This window comes from Taudactylus pleione, unplaced genomic scaffold, assembly GCF_031769625.1.
Source record: "Taudactylus pleione unplaced genomic scaffold, aTauple2 ptg000478l, whole genome shotgun sequence".
Taxonomy (NCBI): Eukaryota; Metazoa; Chordata; class Amphibia; order Anura; family Myobatrachidae; genus Taudactylus; species Taudactylus pleione.
The window spans coordinates 4,364,090-4,387,874 of record NW_028284880.1 but is presented as its reverse complement, the minus strand read 5'-3'; the positions used below and the strand labels follow the sequence as shown (position 1 = coordinate 4,387,874).

At 43.2% G+C, this 23,785-nt stretch overlaps 1 protein-coding gene across 1 annotated transcript in view; it reads right to left on the bottom strand.

The window, feature by feature from the left end:
* The window catches only part of LOC148503038 (N-acetylated-alpha-linked acidic dipeptidase 2-like), a 206,321-nt gene that overhangs the window by 60,062 nt on the left and 122,474 nt on the right, over positions 1 to 23,785 (bottom strand). The window contains exons 12-14 of the mRNA XM_088449035.1: positions 14,864 to 14,946; positions 3,795 to 3,858; positions 3,607 to 3,674 (exon numbers count right to left, since the gene is read on the bottom strand). Coding sequence (XP_088305161.1) covers positions 3,607 to 3,674; positions 3,795 to 3,858; positions 14,864 to 14,946 — 215 coding nt within the window. The remainder of the gene's footprint in view (positions 1 to 3,606; positions 3,675 to 3,794; positions 3,859 to 14,863; positions 14,947 to 23,785) is intronic.

Sequence of the window (23,785 nt, the reverse complement as noted above, 5' to 3'; positions counted from 1 at the left end):
AGTTGCCCAGAGACCCGTCCAATCGGTTAAGGCTCTGGTTGATGTAGCACTCAGCGAAGCTCTGGTTCATGAATGGATTGACCATGATGAATTTTTATTTTTGACGGTTGACCATCCAAGATGTCCTATCTTGTATACATTACCCAAAATACATAAAACTACAATAAAACCTCCCGGCAGACCAATCATCTCTGCACAAGGATCTGTTCTGCAACCATTGGCTATCTTCATTGATCACGAATTACAACCACTAGTCAATAAGCATGAAACCTATTTAAGAGATACTGGTCACCTGTTACAATTATTGAGAGTAATTGGGAATTTGAATAGTGTCTTATTAGCAACATTGGACGTGAAGTCATTATACACGGTCATACCACACGCGGATGGACTTGAATGTTTAAGAAGGGCTTTGTCAACTCGGCCTTTAAAACGTATTCCTACTGAATTTTTGGTTCAATTGGCGACATTAGTTCTCTCTAAAAATCATTTTCAGTATAAGGACAAATTTTATTATCAGGTATCAGGCACGGCCATGGGGTCCAATTTGGCACCTTCCTATGCCAACATATACATGGCTGACTATGAGAGAAAGTATATCATCTCCAAGTATGGCCAATGCATTCGATTTTTTGTTCGTTTTATTGATGACATTTTTATTATTTGGCAAGATACTGTAGACAGTTTCAATGAAATGATTACAGATTTAAATTCATTGAACACCGATACGCTTCACATCCGAGGTTGACAGCCATGCGATCAATTTTCTAGATGTCACCATCAGTTTGTTCGATGGTAAACTCACGACCACCTTATTTAGGAAGTCTACCGACCGAAATTTAGCTTTATTGCCTTCAAGCCACCACCCAATTGCGCTAAAAGACAACTTGCCGGTATCACAATATCTCCGGGTCATGCGTATTAACACTTCTTCTGAAATCAGAGAACTCCAGTTGGAAGAAATGACAAAGAGATTCCGTGAGAGGGGCTATCAACGAGCCATTTTGCATAGAAGTCTGCAGAAAGCTAGACATATTTTTTCTACAACAACTGAGAAATCATTACCATCTAAGAAAGATGGTACACGTCTCATTTATACCACCACTTATGATGGTCAAGCCAAGCACATTGAGAAATCGATTAAGCATTATTGGCCGATTTTACAAAGTGATAGAACATTACCATTTCAACGTATGGCACCTCCCATGATGGCCTACCGAAGAGGACCAAATCTACGGCAGATGCTCATGAGGCCTACCGAATACCCTAATAAGAAAAGTGAAGTCTCTGCAATTTTTCAGTCACGACCTGGGAGTTATTCATGTGGAAATTGTATCACCTGTTCTTCTATGATAATTGGACCTAATTTTCCGCATCCACATACGGGGAGAAAAATAGCTATAAAATACAGGTTACATTGTGCATTAGATCATTTAATATACATACTTATCTGCCCCTGCGGCTTATATTATGTAGGCCTCACAGCTAGACGCTTTAGAGACAGGATGGCGAACCATCGAGCCTCGATCAGAACGGCAATACAGACCGGTAAAAGCGACAAACCTGTCGCGAGGCATTTTTATGAGAAGAAGCATCCCGCAGCATCATTACGATGCAAACTCATTGATTGGATCCCCCCACGACAAGGACAAGACAGACTTTTATGTCTGAAGCGTAGGGAATGTTATTGGATTCATATTTTAGACACTGTAATGCCAAAAGGTTTAAATGAATATAATCCTTTAAATGTGTTTTTGTAAGGTTCACTTTGATGTTAATGCTGTATCATTATAGTTACTATTGATTGTGTGTTCGTTTGTATGTATAAAAATACATGCCGAACGCACCATATATTAATGTATGTTGACATAGCTGAATTTATTGATATTTATTATGTCACTATATACAGCTTTTGAGCTGCACCTTGGTTAGTCATTCAGGTTCCCTTCTTGATATTATTGATCAGTTTAAATGGTTTCCGCAAGTCCCGACCGTTGCTAAGTTACCTTGGTCGGCTTGCGTTCCAGATTACCACTAGGAAACGGAAGCCGAGACATGATGTGCTTCCGGTCTAGTGGTATTTAGCAGTGAGCAATAGTATTCCCACATCAGCGCCCGGTGACCGCGTGTACACACACGTGCACGCCAGACGCCGTGGGCCCGGCTGGGTCTCCCTCCACCACCACACACCAGGTAAATCATTTGCTCTAAATGAGAACGCAAGGTTTGTTATCCATATATTACATTCTGATACCTTGTATATTCATAGGTTTGAATGCATTGATTATACCCAGTCTTCAACGCTGCCACACAATTTTTACTTCAACAGGTATCTATATATGCATCTGTACATTATGTTTATATGTTTCTGGCACTTGAGTGAGGCCATAAATAGTCTTTCAACACTTTATTGTGGTTTTGTGGATATCTCTGGTTATGCTGTGTAAGTATTGCAATTGTCACAACTGTGCAGCGTATAGTCGATTGTGTACTCACATGGTGTGTGCTGGTTAAGGTGTGATATACACTTGTTTTATATTGTGAATAGACACTTAGGTGTCAGTATATAATATATTAGCGGGACATATAGCTCCACTGTGCTCACTAGTTTATGGTCTGAAGGGAGTCTGATAGACGGATCATTGTTTGTTTATTTCTTGTATGTTTCACAGATATTGTTACATCAATTGAACATGACATTACTTGTATGACTTTTGGAATTGAGGTCTTGAGAAAGGTATTGCTTTGTACCGAAACGTCGACCATGAATATTGAATTCTTCTGTACCACCTGGATGTTTTGAAGACGAATAAATTGTGCAGATTACTTTACATAGAGAGTGCATCCTTCCTTTGGAAATTCTTTTTATATGTGGACTCACATGTCCGTGGAAGCACCCTAACATTGACATTTCATTGCCGTGAGTGCGGGAACTACTTGGAATATATATATATATATATATTTTATTTTTATTATTATTATTATTTTTTTATTGTTTTTTTTTAAAAAGTAAAATGTTTTACTGAAAATAACGTTAAAAACGCAATATGACAAAAGTCATACAGTACTTTTGTTAAAAGCCAGCCTTACATTGTGTATAACAGTTTGTTACTATCTTTATGCAAGGCTGTATAAATAATAATATGCATGGTGCAGGTTTAAGACACAATATAGTCCTAAAGATGCCCCCCCCCCCAAGAAAAAATGCGACTAGAGCTTTAACTGTTCAATGGTCACATTTTGGTGGCTTTAGCTAATGCCGGTTCAGCCAATGCAGCTGTTATGGGCCTATTGTGTTATAGAAAGCTTCTCCGTTTGCTGATTTTGAAGAACATTTGCATATAGCACAACAAAACTTTTGCTAATTAATAGTGATGCCTTATTTTTTGAAACCCCTATGATTGTTAGCATTGTTATCTATTATTTATAAATCATCAACGTATTACACAGCACTGACTATTGGGAAGAGGGGATCAATACACCAAATGACACACAATGAAATTAAACCAAAAGTTAAAAATTATAATAATATAAAGTAAATAAATTAGATTACTTGTTGGCTTTGATAGAATATTTATCACAAAAACTACAATCAGGGTCACTAACCTCTTTAGTCAGATTATACACCAGTTGGTACAATAGTGGGGTGCAATCAACTCTTAACGTATAGTTGCCTGAAATGTGAAATAAATTATTCAATATGTGCTACTGTGAGCTCTTGGTGCAATAATATTATGAAGTGCAGTATAAAACAAAATGCCTTTTTATTAATGATAAACACGACATAATGTTACCTTCTATGGAAGAGTCTGAGTTGAGATAGGCTACACCACGTTCGTGAAGGATTTTAGCATTTTCCTGCAAATTTAAAAAATAAATAAATGAAAAACCGCTTAAAAAACACAACAAAAATAGACATGCAAATAAGCTACAGTTTAACTTCAATTTAGTATTAAACTTCTGAAACCAATATCCTATTTACAAAAAAACAAAACCGAGAACACATTTCTCAGGTGAGATTAGTAGTGACATTGCGTGAAATACCTGGGTCACGCTTTAGAATGAGATTACAATTGAAATTGTATTATTAGAATCTATTCGATGTTGAGGGATGCTTGCTTTGAACCGCACATGATCATTTAATTTTACAGAAATAAATCTGCAGATTTAACGACATCAGCTGGGTTGTATTAAAGTGCAACTTTACCTGCAGTTTTAAAATATTGACCCCATTATTTATTAAACTGTAGTTTGTGTAAAACCACATTTGATGTGTGTCATATGTAAAGATATAGCAGAAACATGTTAACCACGTCATTTACGTTTGATTAGGTCTTACATATATCATAAGAGGAGTGTTGCTTTTCACCCACACTTTACTATGAACTTTATATCAGACATTATTCTATAAGCAGTATACTCAATAAACAGACTACTAGAACAATCTCACCAATGAAAAGCCTATCCAATAACAGCTGTGTTTTTTCTATGCATTTTTGGTATGCAGGAACAGGTGCACGCTTTGCAAGGGGTGATTTTCATACAAATATAGAGTACTTACTGTATATTTACTTTCAGAACACTCCAAGCAAGGGATTTAAACACCAAACCTCCTATACCATGTTTATACACCTAACTTGTGAGCTACAAGTAATAGTGTAATTTGTGTCCGCCTTGTCAAACTTTTAGTTAAATCCCCCTGTATTTAAAACACACATTGCTCAACATGCCATACAGAGGACTTGAACACCCAACCTCATACTTCACAGTCAGATACCTAACACATGGAGTTACAGTGCATCCCGGACAGTAGTCACAGGGCTTCACTTTTTCCACATTTTGTTATGTTACAGCCTTATTCCAAAATGGAATAAATTCATTTTTGTCCTCAAAATTTTACACACAATAGCCCATAATGACAACGGGTAAAAAGTTTTTTTGAGATTTTTGCAAATTTAATTTAAAAAAAAAACCCGAAGAAATCACATGTACATAAGTATTCACAGCCTTTGCCATGAAGCTCAGAATTGAGCTCAGGTGCTACCTGTTTCCACTGATCATCCCTGAGATGTTCCTACAGCTTAATTGGAGTCCACCTGTGGTTAATTCAGTTGATTGGAAATGATTTTGAAAGGCAAACACCTTGACAGTGCATGTCAGAGCACAAACCAAGCATGACGTCCAAGGAATTGTCTGTAGACCTCCGAGACAGGATTTTCTTGAGGTACAATGTTGGGGAAGGGTACAGAAAAATATCTGCTGCTTTGAAGGTCCCAATGAGCACAGTGGCCTCCATCATCTGTAAATGGAAGAAGTTCGGAACCACCAGGACTCTTCATAGAGTTGGCGGCTGTCTAAACTGAGCGATCAGGTGAGAAGGGCCCTAGTCAGGGAGGTGAACGAAAACCATATGGTCACTCTGTCAGAGCTACAGCATTCCTCTGTGGAGAGAGGATAACCTTCCAGTAGAACAACCATCTCTGCAGCAATCCACCAATCAGGCCTGTATGGTAGAGTGGCCAGATGGAAGCCACTCAGAAAAAAGCACATGGCAGCCCACCTGGAGTTTGCCAAAATGTACCTGAAGGACTCTCAGACCATGAGAAACAAAATTCCCTGGTCTGATGAGACAAAAAGATTGAACTCTTTGGCGTGAATGCCAGGCGTTATGTTTGGAGGAAACCAGGCACCGCTTATCACCAGGCCAATACCATCCCTACAGTGAAGCATGGTGGTGGCAGCATCATGCTGTGGGGATGTTTTTCAGCAGCAGGAACTGGGAGACTAGTCAGGATAGAGGGAAAGATGAATGAAGCAATGTACAGAGACATCCTGGATGAAATCCTGCTCCAGAGTGCTCTTGACCTCATACTGGGGCAACGACCCTAAGCACACAGCCAAGATATCAAAGTAGTGGCTTCAGGACAACCCTGTGAATGTCCTTGAGTGGCCCAACCAGAGCCCAGACTTGAATCCAATTGAACATCTCTGGAGAGATCTGAAAATGGCTGTGCACCGACGCTTCCCATCCAACCTGATGGAGCTTGAGAGGTGCTGCAAAGAGGAATAGGCGAAACTGCCCAAAGATAGGTGTGGCATCATATTCAAATAGACTTGAGGCTGTAATTGCTGCCAAAGGTGCATCAACAAAGTAGAGCAAAGGCTGTGAATATTTATGTACATGTGATTTCTTAGTTTTACTTTTCAATTAAATTTGCAAAAATCTCCCAAAAACTTTTTACACGTTGTCATTATGGGGTATTGTGTGTAGAATTTTGAGGACAAAAATTAATTTATTCCATTTTGGAATAAGGCTGTAACATAAAAAAAATGTGGAAAAAGTGAAGCGCTGTGAATACTTTCCAGATGCACTGTATTTGCTACTCTGTAGGAAGCCTTTGAGGGTAGTTGCAATTGTTAGTGTAAACCAGGAATGTTATTAATATTATTATTATTATTATTATTACTATTATTATTATTCTGTGGCACACAAAGGGTCTGTTGTGGCTTACACAGTACATAAACAGAACAAGAAATAAGTGACTTACAGTATAGAAGATTCCTTGCAGAACATGGTCATGGTTTATAAACATTGCTGCAGCAGCGGGTTGGTTACGGGATGCCAACGCTCGGAATCCCCGCCGTCAGAATCTAGATGCCGGCATCTCGTCAGGGTTAGGATACCGACACCTGTCTGTCAATATCCTAACCCTCTCCCTACCCTAATCCTCCCTCAGCCGGTGCCTAAACCTAACCTCACCCCTAGTGCCTAACCTCCCCCTCCTCGCACCCTAATCCTCCCAGCTTAGTTCCTAACCACACTACTTACCTCCGGGATCCTGGAGGTCGGGATTCCGGCGTCTGCATTCTGAACGACAGAATCCCCGCAGTCGGGATCATGACCGCATTCCGCAGCAGCAGTCATAATACCCAAATAAGCAGCAGGGCAGTAGAACCCAAGGGCTAGGTGCCATTGCAGGCAGTTGGGATGAGGTGGCATAAGTGAAGGAAAGAAAAGCACAAGACTACTTGTTGATCACGATCGACGTGTTGGACATCCCTAGCTTACACCATTGCAGCTAAGCAAGGTGTCATCATAACCAAGTAAAGCAGGCAGGTTCTGGGAGAGAGGAGGGGGGGGGTTCTATCTCTTCAGGTGCCCAAAAGAACTCCCTGAAATTCTGGACTTTCCTGGACATTTTGGGAGGACATTCATGTATGCTCAAATCTACCACCCATATAGGAAAAAAAGGGAAACACAGGTAGCACCGCTGTCATAATACTGGTTCCTGCATTCTCATATATTTTGCCCACGAGATGGCATTTTAATAATTAATTCTCTGTATTAAAAAAAATAAAAAGTTTTCACCCTTTCTGGACCAAACGACTTTCACTAAAGTGTAATTATCTTTATATTCCTCCAAATATTGGATAGAAGTAAAGCTCTGAGTTATTATTTCTCTATGTGCATTGTGTCTATCCAGTGACATAGAATTGCCTAAAACACTGAGAATCAGACAGCTTATATGGGACGTACAAAATGTTCTGATATCCCAGCTGCTTCTATCTACAACCATGGTAACTCATTATACAGTCAGCCACGTTCAGCCCGGTAATGTTTAGCATTGAAAACACATTACCCCTGCAAACATGCAGTATGTCCCCCCAACAATCTGCTCTCTTCACTTGTGACCAAACATTCTGCTGATACCAGGGCCGTAACTAGGGTAGTGCGACCTATGCCACCACACAGGCCAGGGGGCGCTGTTCAAGCCTTTACATTTTCTGTTTATAATCATTTTCACTTGTAGCTTCCTCTTATTTTATCCCCAGCAGCTCCTGGCCTCCCCATCTTTTTCCTGGCCCTTCCCCATGAGGCCATGCCCCCTTTTTCAGGTGCGTTTTGTCCCTATTTTAAGAATTGAGAGGGGGGCACCAATGCGCTTTCTGGCACAGGGCACCTAAAAGTCTAATTACGGCTCTGGCTGATAGTGCAGTACAAGAAAGCAAGAATGCTAGCAACATTGATAGAACACATTGGGTGTAATTTACATCGTGTACTCGGACAGCAAATGTATTTTATAGGTTGGTGCACATACAGATCTATAGACCTGCAACACACTATCTTCTAGCACCTAGTGATATACAGTACTTAATCGGGTGTGGTATAAGAGATAGATAGTAATTAGATAGGCATCAGATGTTAGACAGTCAATAGTTAGACAGGGACAAAAAGGTCGACGGGAACAAAAGTCAGGCACACTAAAGTTAGACATGTAAAAAGGTTGACAGGTACAAAAGGGCAACATGGTCAAGAGTTCAACATGAAAATGGTCAGCACAAAAATGGTCGACTCTATCTACTCTATAGTCAGGGACCCTACTTAATCTCCCATGTGTTGCCGCTTTAAAGAACACATTACATATAGTGTATTTCCCAAAGTAATATTTAAATTCCATCCTATACTTCAGTTTGACACCACTTACAGACATATCTGTGTGCAGCTGAGTCTGTATAGGAAGCACAACGGGACTTGGAAATAGAAAAGCTGAGGCCACTACATTGTAGCACATTGTATACAGATTCAGAGACTTGGTCACTCACAGATATAAAAGTGTCACATATCAAATGAATCAGCACAGTCTGCTGGTGCGTCCTAGTCACATCACAATGACACTTAAACGAATGAGACTGAAACGAATTTTCAGCAAAAAAAAAAAAAAAAGATGCAGGGTCTCACGCCGAGGGGGGCTTTTTAGCGCGACTGCAGCAAAGATGTTTATGGACACATCTGTATAGTGTAGTATTTAAAATTCATACCATTTTTTTTACAGCAAGTGGTAAATGCCCGGACATAATAACAGAGTATAAGGCTTAATGGTATTGGTTGAAGAACTCATGGCCATGGAGAAACGGCCACCAAAGCAACAAGTCCCAAGTCCAAAATTAGGGCAGCCGTATCACCAGATGTAGCCAAGAATAAAGGACCCTCATTGGTGTAATACTGGGTAACATTTCCAATTCTGTGGATATTTATGAACGACTCCTAAAGAAACATACAGTGCATGGTGATTCTGACCCATTATAGCCAAACTGGCCTGAACATCAACAAGTGCACAGGACTTCTGGATCTGTCCAATTTGGCCACAATTCTGTTCGAGATCTTATTGTTCCGTTATCTTCTGGATCTTAGTATACAGCGTGCGGCCATCTTAATTACTTAAAGCTTCACCAGTAGCATACACAAAAGCTCCTCCGCAATCCCGTCCATCTATCAAACACAGGTGGACTCAATTTTCATAGAATTCTATTGTCCAGTAGCATGGATCTAACACCTAGGGGTAAATTTACTAAGATGGGAGTTCTATTAAGAAGTGATGTTGCCCATAGCAACCAATTAGATTTTACTTCTCATTTATCTAGCAACTTCTAGAAGATAATACCTGGAAACTGATTGGTTGCTATGGGCAACATCACTTCTTAATAGAACTCCCATCTTAGTAAATTTACCCCCTGGACTCTTAGGGGTAAATTGACTAAAGTGAGAATTTTTAGAAGTGGAGATGTTGCCCATAGCAACTAATCAGATTCTAGCTATTATCTTCAGAAGGTGCAAGTTAAATGTTAAGAAGAATCTGATTGGTTGCTATGGGCAACATCTCCACTTCTAAACACTCTCACTTTAGTAAATATACAACTTAGTGTGTCTTGAATACAAAGTTTAATAACCACTGGGCTAGAGTGTAAACTCTCACAAACAGGGTCCTTTTTACACTCATTTGTACCTGTTCTGTTATGTGTGATTTTTATTTAGCTGATGAAAGCATCATTAACCGCTATGTGCACCCGCCTCCAGGTGACCTGCAAACAACATATGTGACTTTCCCGGGCGCATTGTGAATTCACGCAAGAAGCGCTGTGCCAACTGGCATGGCTTCAATGCGATGACTAGTAGCCAGTGGTGAACACAGCAGTTGTGGGGTAATGGGATGTACTTTTCAAGGTCCATACAAGGGCCCTTGGTCTAGTGGCAATACAGCAGCATGCTGGGTCTGATTTTCCAACTCCGCATTACAGGATCCCTTACAGAATACATAGGGACCCACGAGTGCGATCACCTTCTAACTTCAGTATATACTTTTATTTTTCTTGCTTAAGCAAAAAACACAGTACTTTTTTTTGTAAGTTTACCGACAGTTGGGAAACTTTTTATCCAACACAACGACAGGTGACCAGAGAATAATGCAAAATGGTCATGGAGATATTTTATTTTCTCATCTCTCATCTATAAGTCAGATATGTAAGGGAGGCTCTAGCACATGACATGGAAAATTAATATTCATTATTGTTATGACCGTCAAGGGCAAAATATAGAAAAGGGTAACTTTATATCACACTGTGGCCCTCATTCAGACCCGCTCACAAGTGGGTCGATGGTCTGCACTGCGCATGCGCACGACGGAGGGAGCTCCGCCGTGCGCGTGCGCGAGATGCGCCGAGCGAAGGACTTTCCTTCGCTCGGAGTGTCTCATCAAAGGGGGCGTGCTGTCAGTCAACATTGACAGCACGCCCCCTTTGGTGGGCATGCCGGGGGCGTGCCTGCCAGACGGAGGCGTTCCCAAGGGAACGCCTACCGTCTGAAGCCGGCCCCACTGACATCACTAGTGATGTCAGTGGGAGTGATTTTGGCTCTGATAGAGCCAAAATCACTCCTGGCCTTGCAGTTGAAAACCTCAACCGCAGGCTGTTGCTCGCAGTGGCGATGGTCGCGATGGTCAAGACCATCGCGACCATCATCCTGCACGCTCGTATATGCTGTGGGTGGTGACCCACAGCTATACGAGCGTCCAGGAGGACTCTCCATATTAATGGAGGTGGGCCCTGATTCAGAGCGAGCGCTCTGGTCAGAGCGTCCGGCTCTGAATCAGGGCCTGAATGCGGTGTAAAGTCAATAATAATAATAAAAAAGAGAGAGAGAAAAGGGATTATCTGAAAACCTCGGATGGAAATGTTTGTGTTCAGGAACATTTGCAGTCAGCACAATGATAATGATCCTACAGTATCGCATGGTGAAAGTGAGCAAAAGTTATCACAGGACGTCACCCACTCACATCTGCCCCCTGCCTCTTTAACTCCCCCTGGATTACAATGAATAATCAACATAAACAAGCTGGATGTGAGAGCTCTGTGTTATTAGTCTTTTTCCTGTAAGCTGCTAACTTTTGCATTCAATGCTCCGATTGGGTACAGTTTGGCTATAGGTCAGTGTTAACTTAGCTGCAGCTCAGCCTAACTCACTGTGGGCAGGATGTACTAAAGGGAAAATGTGGGCAAATATCCGAAAACTACAGTTTGCAGAGTTTTGGCCGCATCTCCCTTAAGTACCAAGCTCCGGAATGAGTTACTTTGACCTGGTGGGCAAAGCCATCTATAGTTGGCATTTCTCAATACAAGCCTATGGGCTTCTCTTTGCATTGTAAACCGAGGGGGATCCATTCTGATTCCTTCCAGCATCCTCCATGTCACGTGTGTTATACGACTCATGCGCAGAAGGATTCCTAAGGGTCTTCTGGGTCATAAACCCTGAAGTCTAAAGTCGCAAAGATCAGCTCTTCCGAAAAGAACTGTCCTTTGCGATGATCAGTGTCCGACTGTACTGCATCCAAAATGCGCTGCGTAGTACATCCCACCCTGTGTTCTACAGCTCTGATTGGCTACAGGTTGGTCCTAGGCTTTTTAACATTCTAAAGTTCTACACGTTGGTCCAGGTTTGTAAATATTCTAATGTTCGGATTATCTATAAATCGTTCTATCGGTGTGAACATTCTACAGTGGAGATTGTAGGTTAGAGGTATTCATCATGCAGCCCTCCAGCTGCAGTGGAACAACACATCCCAGCATGCTCTGCATACTGGGTTGTGTAGTTTTTTTTTAATTATGCTGGTTTATAATTTGCATTTTGAAAACAGTAATATCTCTATGCTATATTATTTGCTTTGTAAAGCTAATAGATTGGTGCATACACACTGGACGATGCGTGTATTTGCTGATATTGGAAGTGGGGGTGCCCGGCATCGGTAAGTGCATACACAATCGAAGGGGGGGGGGCATGGTGCATTCAGCAGCATGGCATCGCTAGCGATATACCCGGATTCAGCTGCATATACAGCACATTGTTCGTTGGTGAGGGCATACTGGATGATATGAACGATATATCGTTCAACGATATCGTGATCATTCATGGATATCGTCCAGTGTGTACTGGTAATGTGTTCACTAGGTGGCAGAATTCTATTGGTGGCTATGGTAGTTACTTCTCTTGTTTTTCTCTCCATTAACTGAAGTAAAAAGTAATGTGTTATGTCCGCTATGGGTAGCGATTACATAACTTTTGTAATTATTTCTGAATTTAGGGTCTTTAGTCGCTTTGTAACTGCATTAAAAGTCGCAGTGTCCTGCGCAATTAGGATCGCTGTTTTCATTGCAATGTAGTTGGTATAAAGTCGCAGATTAAGCGCAATGCTGCATGGTAGGATGTAAGGCTTGGCTCAGTCTTATCGGCTCTCCTGTCTGAGCCTCACACAGCAGCTGCATGCAGTGCCAGTGTCCGGGGTACTCGTGCGATTTTACTATTGCGGCATTAGTGATGCGACCACAAAGATTATACCATATTCATTACAAAACTTTTATGACAGGACTCATGGCGCACCTTGGTCGCAAAGTCCTTGGCACGCCAAATGGAGCTATGTGAGGGTTATTGTAGGTGGAGACATCTGTACTTCGTAATTATACATGTGAGATCTCTGCGTCTATGACTTATTTGAGACTGGTTTTACATTAGGTCTGTTTTAGGCGTGTCAGGGCACTAATTGTATTCATTCTTCCAAACAGGTTAAACTCACACGTGTAGGGAATGGAGCAGGTGGGGGTAGAATGACCTGTAGCCAATCAGAACATTAGAACATTAACAGCAGCACAAAGTCAGTAACAGCAGCAGTGATAATGAGGCTCTTGTCAAACATATAGGAGGATTGAGTGTCAGGCACACCTCTATGTGACACAAAGTCCATACACCCCACCTGTCACTGACTAGCAGACACCCTAGTAGCTGAGATGAAATAACCCCAGGGCATTTACTCGCTGGGAAAAAAACCTGCCAAGTAGTGTGTGTGTGTGATAAGTAATGTATTTACTTTAAGGGCTATAAACAGCTTTAGTATTGTTCCTACTTTCTCTTTGTGAAATGTATTCAATTATTATGTAACGAAAGATTATTCTACAAATAACCCAGCAGGTATTGTAACGTATGCTCATCAGACAGGTACAGATGTGTCCACATACATCTTACCTCTGTGCGCTACAAGTCGCTTTACAATAATGCATGAGCGCCGTGTGATTCGGTAGCGCAGAGCGTCTTTTCGTGTGACTTTGGGGGTCATGCAGACCCGCTCGCGAGCAAAGTTCGCTCGCAAGCGGGTCGATGTTGTGAGAATGCGCATGCGCACGACGGAGGGAGTTCCGTCGCGCGCATGCGCGAGACCCTCGAGCGACGAGAAATACGTCGCTTGGGGTCTCGCACCAAAGGGGGCGTGCTGTTGATGGTGACTGACAGCACGCCCCCTTTGGTGGGTGTGCCGGCCAGACGGAGGCGTTCCCATGGGAACGCCTACCGTCTGAGTCCGGCCCCACTGACATCAGTAATGATGTCAGTGGGAGTGACTTTGGCTCTGATAGAGCCAAAATCACTCCTGGGCTTGCAGCAGCGAGACCCTACTGCAAGGGTCTCGTCCATCGCGACCATCATCATGGCCGCTCCACATTTAAATAGGACGGCCCTGATTCAGAGCGAGCGTTCTGCTCAGAGCGTCCAGCTCTGAATCAGGGCATTTGTCCTTTATAATGTGTCTTGTTTGCAACGTGATGTGGATAGGACACACAAGCAGCTTCTGCTGATTAAAATGATATGCGGCATGCCTGTATTCTGGGCCTGATTCAGAGCGGACGCTCTGACCAGAGCGCTCGCTCTGAATCAGGGCCCTCCTACATGAAAATGGAGCGGCCTCTTGGACGCTCGCATAGCTGTGGGTGACCACCCACAGCTATAGCGAGCGTCCATGATGATGGTCGCGATGGTCAAGACCATCGCGACCATTGGGCTTGCGACGGAGACCCTGCGGTAGGGTCTCGCTGCCGCAAGCCCTGGAGTGATTTTGGCTCTATCAGAGCCAAAATCACTCCCACTGACATCACTAGTGATGTCAGTGGGGCCGGCCTCAGACGGTAGGCGTTCCCATGGGAACGCCTCCGTCTGGCAGCCACGCCCCCAGCACGCCCACCAAAGGGGGCGTGCTGTCAATCAACATCGACAGCACGCCCCCTTTGGTGCGAGACCCGGAGCGACGGCTATCCCGTCGCTAGCCGGGTCTCGCGCATGCACACGACGGAGCTCCCTCCGTTGTGCGCATGCGCAGTAGCGCACCATTGACCCGCTTGCGAGCGTCCTGCGCTCGCGAGCGGGTCTGAATGACCCCCACTGTGAGTAACTGCAGTAATATCTGCGTGCAAAATGCTACATTACAGTGTCAGTGGCTGTGACACTGTAACGTAGCATTTCGCATGCAGACACAGCCGCAGTCACACACAGTACATAGGCATGCCGCATATCATTTTAATCAGCAGAAGCTGCTGGTGTGTCCTATTCACATTGCTTTGCAAATAAGACACATTATAAGGGAAAGAGTTGCGCGTAAAGACTCTCGGCACTACAGAGGCGCGCCACGGCATGGCACAACTAGAAGGGCTGTTTAACATGTAAGGAGGCTAGACGTATCAGGACACATCTGTAACAGATGACGCTTCTCACCTCGGCCCACTCTGTCGATCCCAGCAGTCCGAACTCTTCTGCATCCCAGCTTGCAAAGATAATTGTCCTTCTGGGCCTCCAGCCTGAAATAAATAATATAGGAGAGTGAGAGACAGGACAATCATGGCAGTTCATTGGTTAGGGAAAGCTTAGAAGGTTCAGTAACCCCTAGCAACCAATGAGATGTTTATTGGTCCGATAGTAGATAAAGCTACATTTTTATAGATTGCTATGGGGTAATAATTGTTGGTAAGTACCTGTCACAAACAAGGCAAAATTAAAAATATCAACAATGCAGCCTACAGAACAGCTATTCATAACTTATTAATATACCAGGAATTAGTTGTGTAGCATACCAGGTTCTAAGGTGCGCTCGCTGACTGGTTCACTATCTTATGTAAATAAAGTACTTGCGTCCTGTGCGCACCCTGTGGGCTATATATATCTAATTTACTGTGTATCACTTAAGCTAATAAAATAGACATGGTGTGTTTCTACTGCTGGACTCAAGAAGAAGATAGTGAACCATTAACAAAATACAAAGAGATACAAGCGCTCCAACTCAAAAGTGCGACTTCCAGTACACTGAGGTAGTCACCAAACCTCCAAATGTCAGATGTAAATAAAGTACTTGCATTCTGTGAGCACCCTCCGGGCTATATATATCAATCAATCAAGGAATGTTCCCAAAATAAAGAGAAATGTTTCTCCTCGCTTGTCCACTTCTAATCCCAGGATTCTCCAGATGATAAAGAATTTTATATTCTAGGGTAATTTCTCCTCCATAAGGGTATATAGGAAAAAACATATATACAAAATCGTATATAGTGAAATATTGTTTAATGAATATTGTTTTTTCCTATATGTTTTTTTACTATATACCCTATGGAGAAGAAATTACCCTAGAATATAAAATTCTGGATGGTTGAACAGAAAATCTTTACGTGTGTACCCAGCTCTAGATTGAGTGTTGGATAGCAGTACATCTCTAGAATAAAATTAGGCTTCCTGAAGGGCTTTATCTGGGAGGATAATCCTTCTTGATGAAAGCCATCAAGAAAGATAAGGATCACAAACCTCTTTTGCTGGAGATTCACTAAATTTCAGACATACTGTACGTTTTCACAACCTGGACTTCTGATTAAATAAGAGGATTTGATGTCTCCTATTGTGACAGAATACTACAGTTCAAATGTTTTTCCCTTGACGCATTACTATTGTGTTGCCCTATTTTATGTACTATATTAACTGCAATGAATAATTCATTTATCTTTTGTATCTGGAGATTGTATACTCATCATTCCTGTTAGTCTTGTGAATTTGAGTAAAATAGTTTCTATGCCAAACATTTGCTACATGATTTTATGCTGCTATTATAAATATTACATTTTTGTTGAACGCTCCCAGTACTTTCTTTTTTACTTTTACAAATTTTCCAAGGGTTAGCCACCCCTTTCTGGTGAACTGTTTGCAGATTATTTAGTCATTCTTGTCTGAATGGCTAAATAGTCTGCAAACAGCAGATTGGCTGAATGGCTAAATAATCTGCAAACAGCAGAATAATCTGCCAACAGCAAAGCGCCTGTATATCTATACATGTTCTACTGGCATTTAAATCAGGACTGCTGGGGGAGGGACCCATCACCACTGCAGACCCTGCTGAGAGGACCCGCCAAGGACTGCCCTACCGCCAGAAGAAGTGTGTGTCTGTGCCGGGATGGCAGCGGCTGAGATCTGAAGACCCGCTGGACATCGCAGATGCCGAGGAACGTAGGGAGAAGGAATATAGAAAGGAACTCCCACTCAACCAGTGCCTGCCGCCGAGACCCCGTCATGGAGACTGCTGTCACCTGCCACTTGGGACCCCTTCTTTGCTCTGGTAGAAGTGTCTAGGACCAGACCCCGAGGAGCCTTACCCCGTTCCTGGACCCGTTAAGCACAGCAAGGTGCAGTACACAGCATCCCGGGTGTCGCTGGATGTCGTAAGGAGGAGGAAGAGCCACTGCCTGCGGTGAGAGACCCAATTTATTTTCCTTTCCCCCCTAGCAGTAGCACCCCTGTAGATCCACCCCAGAATAGCAGGTCCGTCTTGTGCAGTGCAGATTTGGGCTAGGTAAAATCCCTTTTTACTTTGTGGGGCACAGCAGGGGAAGGGGATAACTGTCACCTGATAAGGCTTGCGGCTCCATAGTAAGGGGGCGCTGCCAATGTTTTATGTCAAGTATCATTTGGGGTGTGAAAAAGATCTTGTGTAGCACTGAGATCTGGGAACTCTGGGCCTGATTCAGACCGGGTCGCTCTGACAGAGCGCTCGCTCTGAATCAGGGCTGGGCTTTTTTTTTTTGGAGCGGCCTCTTGGCCGCTCGCATAAGCTAGAGCGAGTGGCCATGATGATGGTCTTGACCATCGAGACCATCAGGCTTGCGACGAGACCCTTGTGGTAGGGTCTCGTTTATCGCAAGCCCTTGAGAGTTTTCGGCTCTAACAGAGCCGTAAGCTCTCCCATTGACATCATTTGTGATGTCAGTGGGGCCGCCCCCAAACGGTAGGCGTTCTCATGGGAACGCCTCCATTTGGGCAAACCCCCTCCCTCCCGGCTCACCCACCAAACGGGATGAGCTGTCACTCAACATCGACAGCTCGCCCCCTTTGGTGCGAGACCGGGAGCGATGGAGTGCCCGTCGCTAGCCGGGTCTCGCGCATACGCACGACGGAACCGGCTCCGTCGTGCGCATGCGCTGTGGGCCACCATCGACCTGGTTGCGAGCACTCAGTGCTTGTGACCGGGTCTGAATCAGGCCCTCTGGCCACTGCCATATAAGCTAAAAGTGCTGTTATTGTCCTGTTTATACTAATGTTGCAGGGGATCTTTTAAACGTCCCTTAGGGAATTGCTGGTTCGTTAAAGTGGATCTTGCTCCACCGTGGCTGTAATGCTGCAAGTCTGCTAGTTCTTAATATTAATGGCCAAGTGTATTTGCAAATGTTTTAGGCTATTTGCTAATGCTAATTGAATTTGTATTACTGGTAATTTTATGTCACTGTGTTCAAGTCAGATGTTTTATGCTGTTGATTTAATGCAACGTTGTCTTTATATATTATATGCAAATGTTAATTGGTGTTGCAATCTGCCAGCCTTTGTTATTTATTACTATTGTATGAGTTAACTGAGGCTTTTTGTCTGCTGGTCTAGTCTAATTGCCCTTATCACCTGGTCGTTCTTGGGTCAGTTTCTTTCGTGTGAACCTCAGCTGGTGGAAACAGTATTAGGGAACAGTTAAAACTATTACAGCTGAAAGTGGGCTGCATATATTTCCCGCCATTGTGCGTGCAAACCAGTCAAGCTACCGGCATTTGGTACATTGCTACGTCAATACCTGCATTCACTGGTTAAAGTCCGGCTGCATTATATTATAGTTCACGTGTGTACACATCTGTCACGCCACACAATAGACTCCGCCAGGCCTTCCTTTTGAAAGTAACACATATATTCACTAGAACTGCTATTGCTTAAAGTGCATACTCTACCTGCCATTGTGTGCGCATACCTGCCAAGCTATCTGCTTATAGACATTGCTTCATCCATACCTATAGTCACCGGTCAAAGGCCTGCTTTGTGCCATTTTTACTTGTGCCTGTCCTAATCGATAAAAGCAGCTTTCTAGTGACGGTGCTCTGTCATATTTCTAGTCCTGGCGCAAGTGTATCAAACCGTAATTGTCTGTTTCATTTCTGTTTTCCCAGCCTGCAGAGGTTGCACATTAGTTCTTTAAAACCAGGGATGATTCGACAGGTGGTCTTTACTGGTACAATAGTTTTTGTCCATTTTCTGGCGTTTGGGAGCAAATTGCCGATTGTCATTTGCTTTCATTCCTTACCAGATTTTCATTCCAACCAATCATCTGTTTTCTGGCATTTAGGAGCAAATTGCTGATCATCATTTACTCCCATACGTTACCAGATTTTCATTCCAACCAATCAACTGGTTAGATGGTTGGACAGAAAATCTTTACGTGTGTATGCAGCATAATTCTGATAATCTGGCTTTACCTGATGAATCATTAGCTTTGATTACTCATTTCAATTCAGCTGCTGATGATATCAAAAAGATATCAAAAAGATTATCACTAAGAAGTTGAACTCGACCATTTTACATCATGATAGATAATGAAGCTCTTCTCTCCCTTGTGGTTTTTTGAAGAGCTTTGACATTAGTTAGCTCCAACTTTCTTTCCTATCAGCAACACCTTAAGACCCCAAACTTTGACACAGAGTATTACCAATCGGTTACCACCTAAACCCAATTTTTTTATTTATTTTCTAAATGCGGTCGTGATAAATGTATAATGCGTAAATACGTGGATAATGGGATATCAACAGTCACTTCTTTCAGTACAGGTGAAAAATTTGCGATTAAAGGCTTATGAATCAATATGTGATTTACGTTATCCAATGTAGATGTGGGGTTCGATACGTTGAGGGAAAACCAGTAGTATCCATTTAAGGTTTCTTGGACCCAGACGAAATATCCTCAAGAGTTTTAAGCAACATAGTCTGTCACAACACATGAGTAGGTGTTTAGGAAATGATTTGAGTGGCTTATCTTTACAGGCTAAAGGAATAATTAACTTCACACAAAGAGGAGGTGATAGTCTTGTGAATTTGAGTGGAATTGTGAACATTTGCCATCTGATTTTATCATGCAATTATAAATATAAAATTTCAATTGCACACTTCAAATGCCAGTGGTCCTTCTCTAGGCAGGTGAGCAGCAGAGTGAAGGCGAGGTCCGCCACTCCTTTCCCTGACAGTGGGTACTATTCTCACGGGCAGCAGGGCTCCAGAGCTTCCCTTCAGCAGCAGCATGGTCCAGTCTCTCTCCTAGGGGTGGCATGCCCGAAATCACCCCACTCCTTTCAGTGGCAGCAGCCTTGATTCTCCCTGCAGACCCCGGTCCTCTCCAAGGTCAATCAGCTCTTCTCCCTCCTTCACGACAACAGCAGCAGCTCCCAATGCTCTCCAGCGTAGCCTCGATCTGGCCCACCTCTATGGGGGTTGTCCAGCTTTCCCCAGTAAACAGGGGCCCCGGTAACAGACCGCCCCAAAGGCCCTCTGCCCTACAACCACCAATAGATGGAGAGCCTTTTTCCCGGGCTCCGTGTTGTTGCCTGGCATACAGGTCTGCTCCCTGGGCTGCGCAGGCTCAGTAGCAGCCTGGAGAGCAGGGGTCAGCCATAGTTCATTAGCCCTACTATTGTAGTGAATGGGGTGCATATTAACTTACCCTATATCATCCCTGCCTATAGGGCTAGTATCTGGGTGCATATATGGGGGTACCACAGTTGTATAGGTTTGGGCCACGGGAAGGCTGCCTCTACCATCACAGGCCCTCAGTCTGCTCGCAAAGTTGCATTGAAGGCTGCATATGGGCAAATATATGCATTTAGTTCCTAGTTGCCACGCGGGAGCAATTACAGCCGGCTTGCATTCAACTTAGCATCATGCCCACAGAATGGCCGCCTAATTATCTGATTATCCATTGAATACAATTACACTGCGCTCCAGTGGACATACTGTAATGAAAGTGCCAGAGTAGCAGCAGCAGCCGCCAGGCTCTGACTACTGAGCGGACGCACTATACACCTCGGCTTTGTGTAAGAGGGAAAGATCTACAACAGAGATAGGACTGTAACAGGAGAACATTCCCGAGAACATTCCCAGTGACGCTGCAGTGTGCCTTTACGGGAGAGGCGTTTGTTTGTATAGCTTCTATTCTATGCTGATATAGAAAAAATGACATTAATGAATGAGCCATTCATTGTCTACAAGGTAAATAAGGTAATCTGCCAACTTCAAAGCTATTGACTCGTAAGCCATAGATGGCGTTCCTTTCAGGTTATTCTAATATACATATTTTATCATGTATGGGAAATTACACCCGTAATGCACATTATAAAGGACAAAACACATGTAATGCACATTATAAGGGACAATACACCTGTAATGAGAAGGGATTTGGGGAGGCCAGATAGCAGGAGGTTACAGTAGTCCAATCTGGAGATGACCAATGAGTGAATGAGGGTTTTAGTGGCATCCTGGGTGAGAAAGGGTCTAATCTTGGAAGTATTTTTAAGATGAAAACGACAGGACTGTGAGAGATTCTGGATATGTGGTTTGAGGGAGAGGGAGGAGTCCAGGATAACTCCAAGACAGCGCACTTTGGGGCTAGAGGAGATAGTTGTGCCATCAATTGATAAAGAAATGGTGGGGTGGTTATGTAGGGGGGAGGGAAGATGATTAGCTCATTCTTAGACATATTAAGTTTAAGAAATCGCTGGGACATCCAGGAAGAGATGGCAGAGAGACAGTTGGAGACACGAGTGAGGAGAGAAGGAGAGAGGTCAGGGGAGGAAAGGTAGATCTGAGTATCATCAGCATAGAGATGATATTGGAGGTGAAAAGAGCTGATGAGTTCACCTAGTGAGGATGTATAGAGTGAGAAAAGGAGAGGTCCAAGAACAGAACCTTGGGGAACACCTACTGCAAGAGGCTGTGGGGGAGAAGAGGAGCAATGAGAGGAGACAGAGAAGGATAGCCAGGAGAAGGCAGTGTCACGTAGACCAAGGGAGTGAAGGATTTGCAGAAGGAGAGGGTGTGATCCACAGTGTCGAAAGCAGCAGAAAGGTCAAGGAGAATGAGCAGAGAGTAGTGGCCCTTGGATTTGGCAGCAAGGAGGTATGCACGCAGGCAGCTTTGTAATTGCGATCCTTTGCAGATATGGTAATACACAGGAGGCATCACGCCCCCTGTACATTACTTAACTGAGCTGCGTTGTTCAACGCAGCATTTGTTAATCTGCGTACCATCAGCCGGCTGTGGGGACCCATAGGACCCCACATCGGGAATCTGCATTCAGCAGTGCACGCTGAATCAGGTGCCATAGTGCGTTGTAAACAGCCCTCAGTTTGAGAACATTGATCGGCAAGAGAGACTCCTGACAAGACCAAAACCCTAGGAATTTGTTGTCCAGGATCACTGCGCCACATCGCGAAGACTGACATCCGTAGCCAGTTGAATCCAATTCCAGTTGCCGAATCAGCGACCCGCCACAAGGTGGTCCGTCTGGAGCCACCAGATCAGAGAAAAGTGGGCTTGAGGGGACAGTCTCACTAGACGGTGCATCTGCAGATGTGACCCCGACCATTGGGACAGGAGATCCAACTGGACTAAAGCCTAGATTAAAGAGAATTAATAACACATTTGGTTCAAATACTTCTGAAAATATTTAATAAATAAAAAATAGGAAAAGACAACAATAAAAAATGGCCATATAGTATCTAAAAAAATAATATATTGGGGTATATCCCTAAAATCTACGAGTACAATCAAATCTGTATATATAATAATACAATTAATAGTGTATTAATTCTTATAATCACCAATAGTATGATAACATCGATTGTTTATCTGATAGCTCCACAATTCATAAAATTCCCAGTGAGTATGACCACATGGATTGCCTGACCTAAAAGTCATTAGAGGGCTGAGCTGTTATTACATTACAGTGTGCTGACTATCTGACTGTTGGAAATATACTATTAGCACACTTACCACTAAAACCGGGAAAGAGTGGACTGTTAAGTGCCCCTATGTGGGGAAAGATTTATTGTATCACAACTGTCAGTAAAAAACACTAAGGAAATAACATTACATGCGATCTCCACTGACTGAGTGACAGCACGCCCCCTTTGGTGGGCGTGCCGGGGGCGTGGCTGCCAGACGGAGGCGTTCCCATGGGAACCCCTAACGTCTGGGTCCGGCCCCACTGACATCCCTAGTGATGTCAGTGGGAGTGATTTTGGCTCTGATAGAGCCAAAATCACTCCTGGGCTTGCGGCAGCAAGACCCTACCGCAGGGTCTCGTCGCAAGCCCGATGGTCGCGATGGTCTTGACCATCGCGACCATCATCATGGACGCTCGCATAAGCTGTGGGTGGTAACTGACAGCTATGCGAGCGTCCAAGAGGCCGCTCAAAGTTTAGGTAGGAGGGCCCTGATTCAGAGCGAGCGCTCTGGTCAGAGCGTCCGGCTCTGAATCAGGCCCTCTGACCCCAATAGAGTCTTCTTGCTGTGCTGTTGACGGAGGTTTCTAATACTGATGCCGGTATCTGGGCCCAGAGCGCGTGCGTATATAACAACTGTACCTTGGGTCTGTATGATTTATTTGCGCTAATTGTCTTTAGATCACAGCGTGTAACCATCTGTTTTTATGTTGAATAATAACTTTTTGTGCTTTGGAACCACATTCAAAGTCTGAAGGCATTTATTTACTGTGCGACTCATTACTCTAAATTGTGACAATTTTAGAAGGTATAGGCAGGATTTAGAAGGTATAAGTAGGATTGCATAGAGGTTTAAATTAGGTATTCATAGTTGGGGGCTCGCAGTGCTAATCACGCTACCAGTCACTTGGTAACAGCCTTTGAGAGAAAGCACTATATTAGCAAATGTTGGTAATTTAAACCTGTATGCTTGCTTTTTTGATTATTGTATTTTATGAATTGTGGAGCTATCAGATAAACAATCGATGTTATCATAATATTGGTGATTACAAGAATTAATACACTATTAATTGTAATATTATTATTATTATTATTATTATTATTATTATGTATACAGATTTGATTGTACTCGCAGATTTTAGGGATATACCCCAATATATTGTTTTTTTAGATACTATATGGCCATTTTTTATTGTTGTCTTTTCTTATTTTTTATTTATTAAATATTTTCTGAAGTATTTGAACCAAATGTGTTATTAATCCATTTGCAGCGCTGTTTGTTATATTGTGTATTCTTTTTAATCTTGTATTCTGGAGAGGGGTGGCAATCCCTTCTAAACAGATTGCTGCAGCAATAGTTA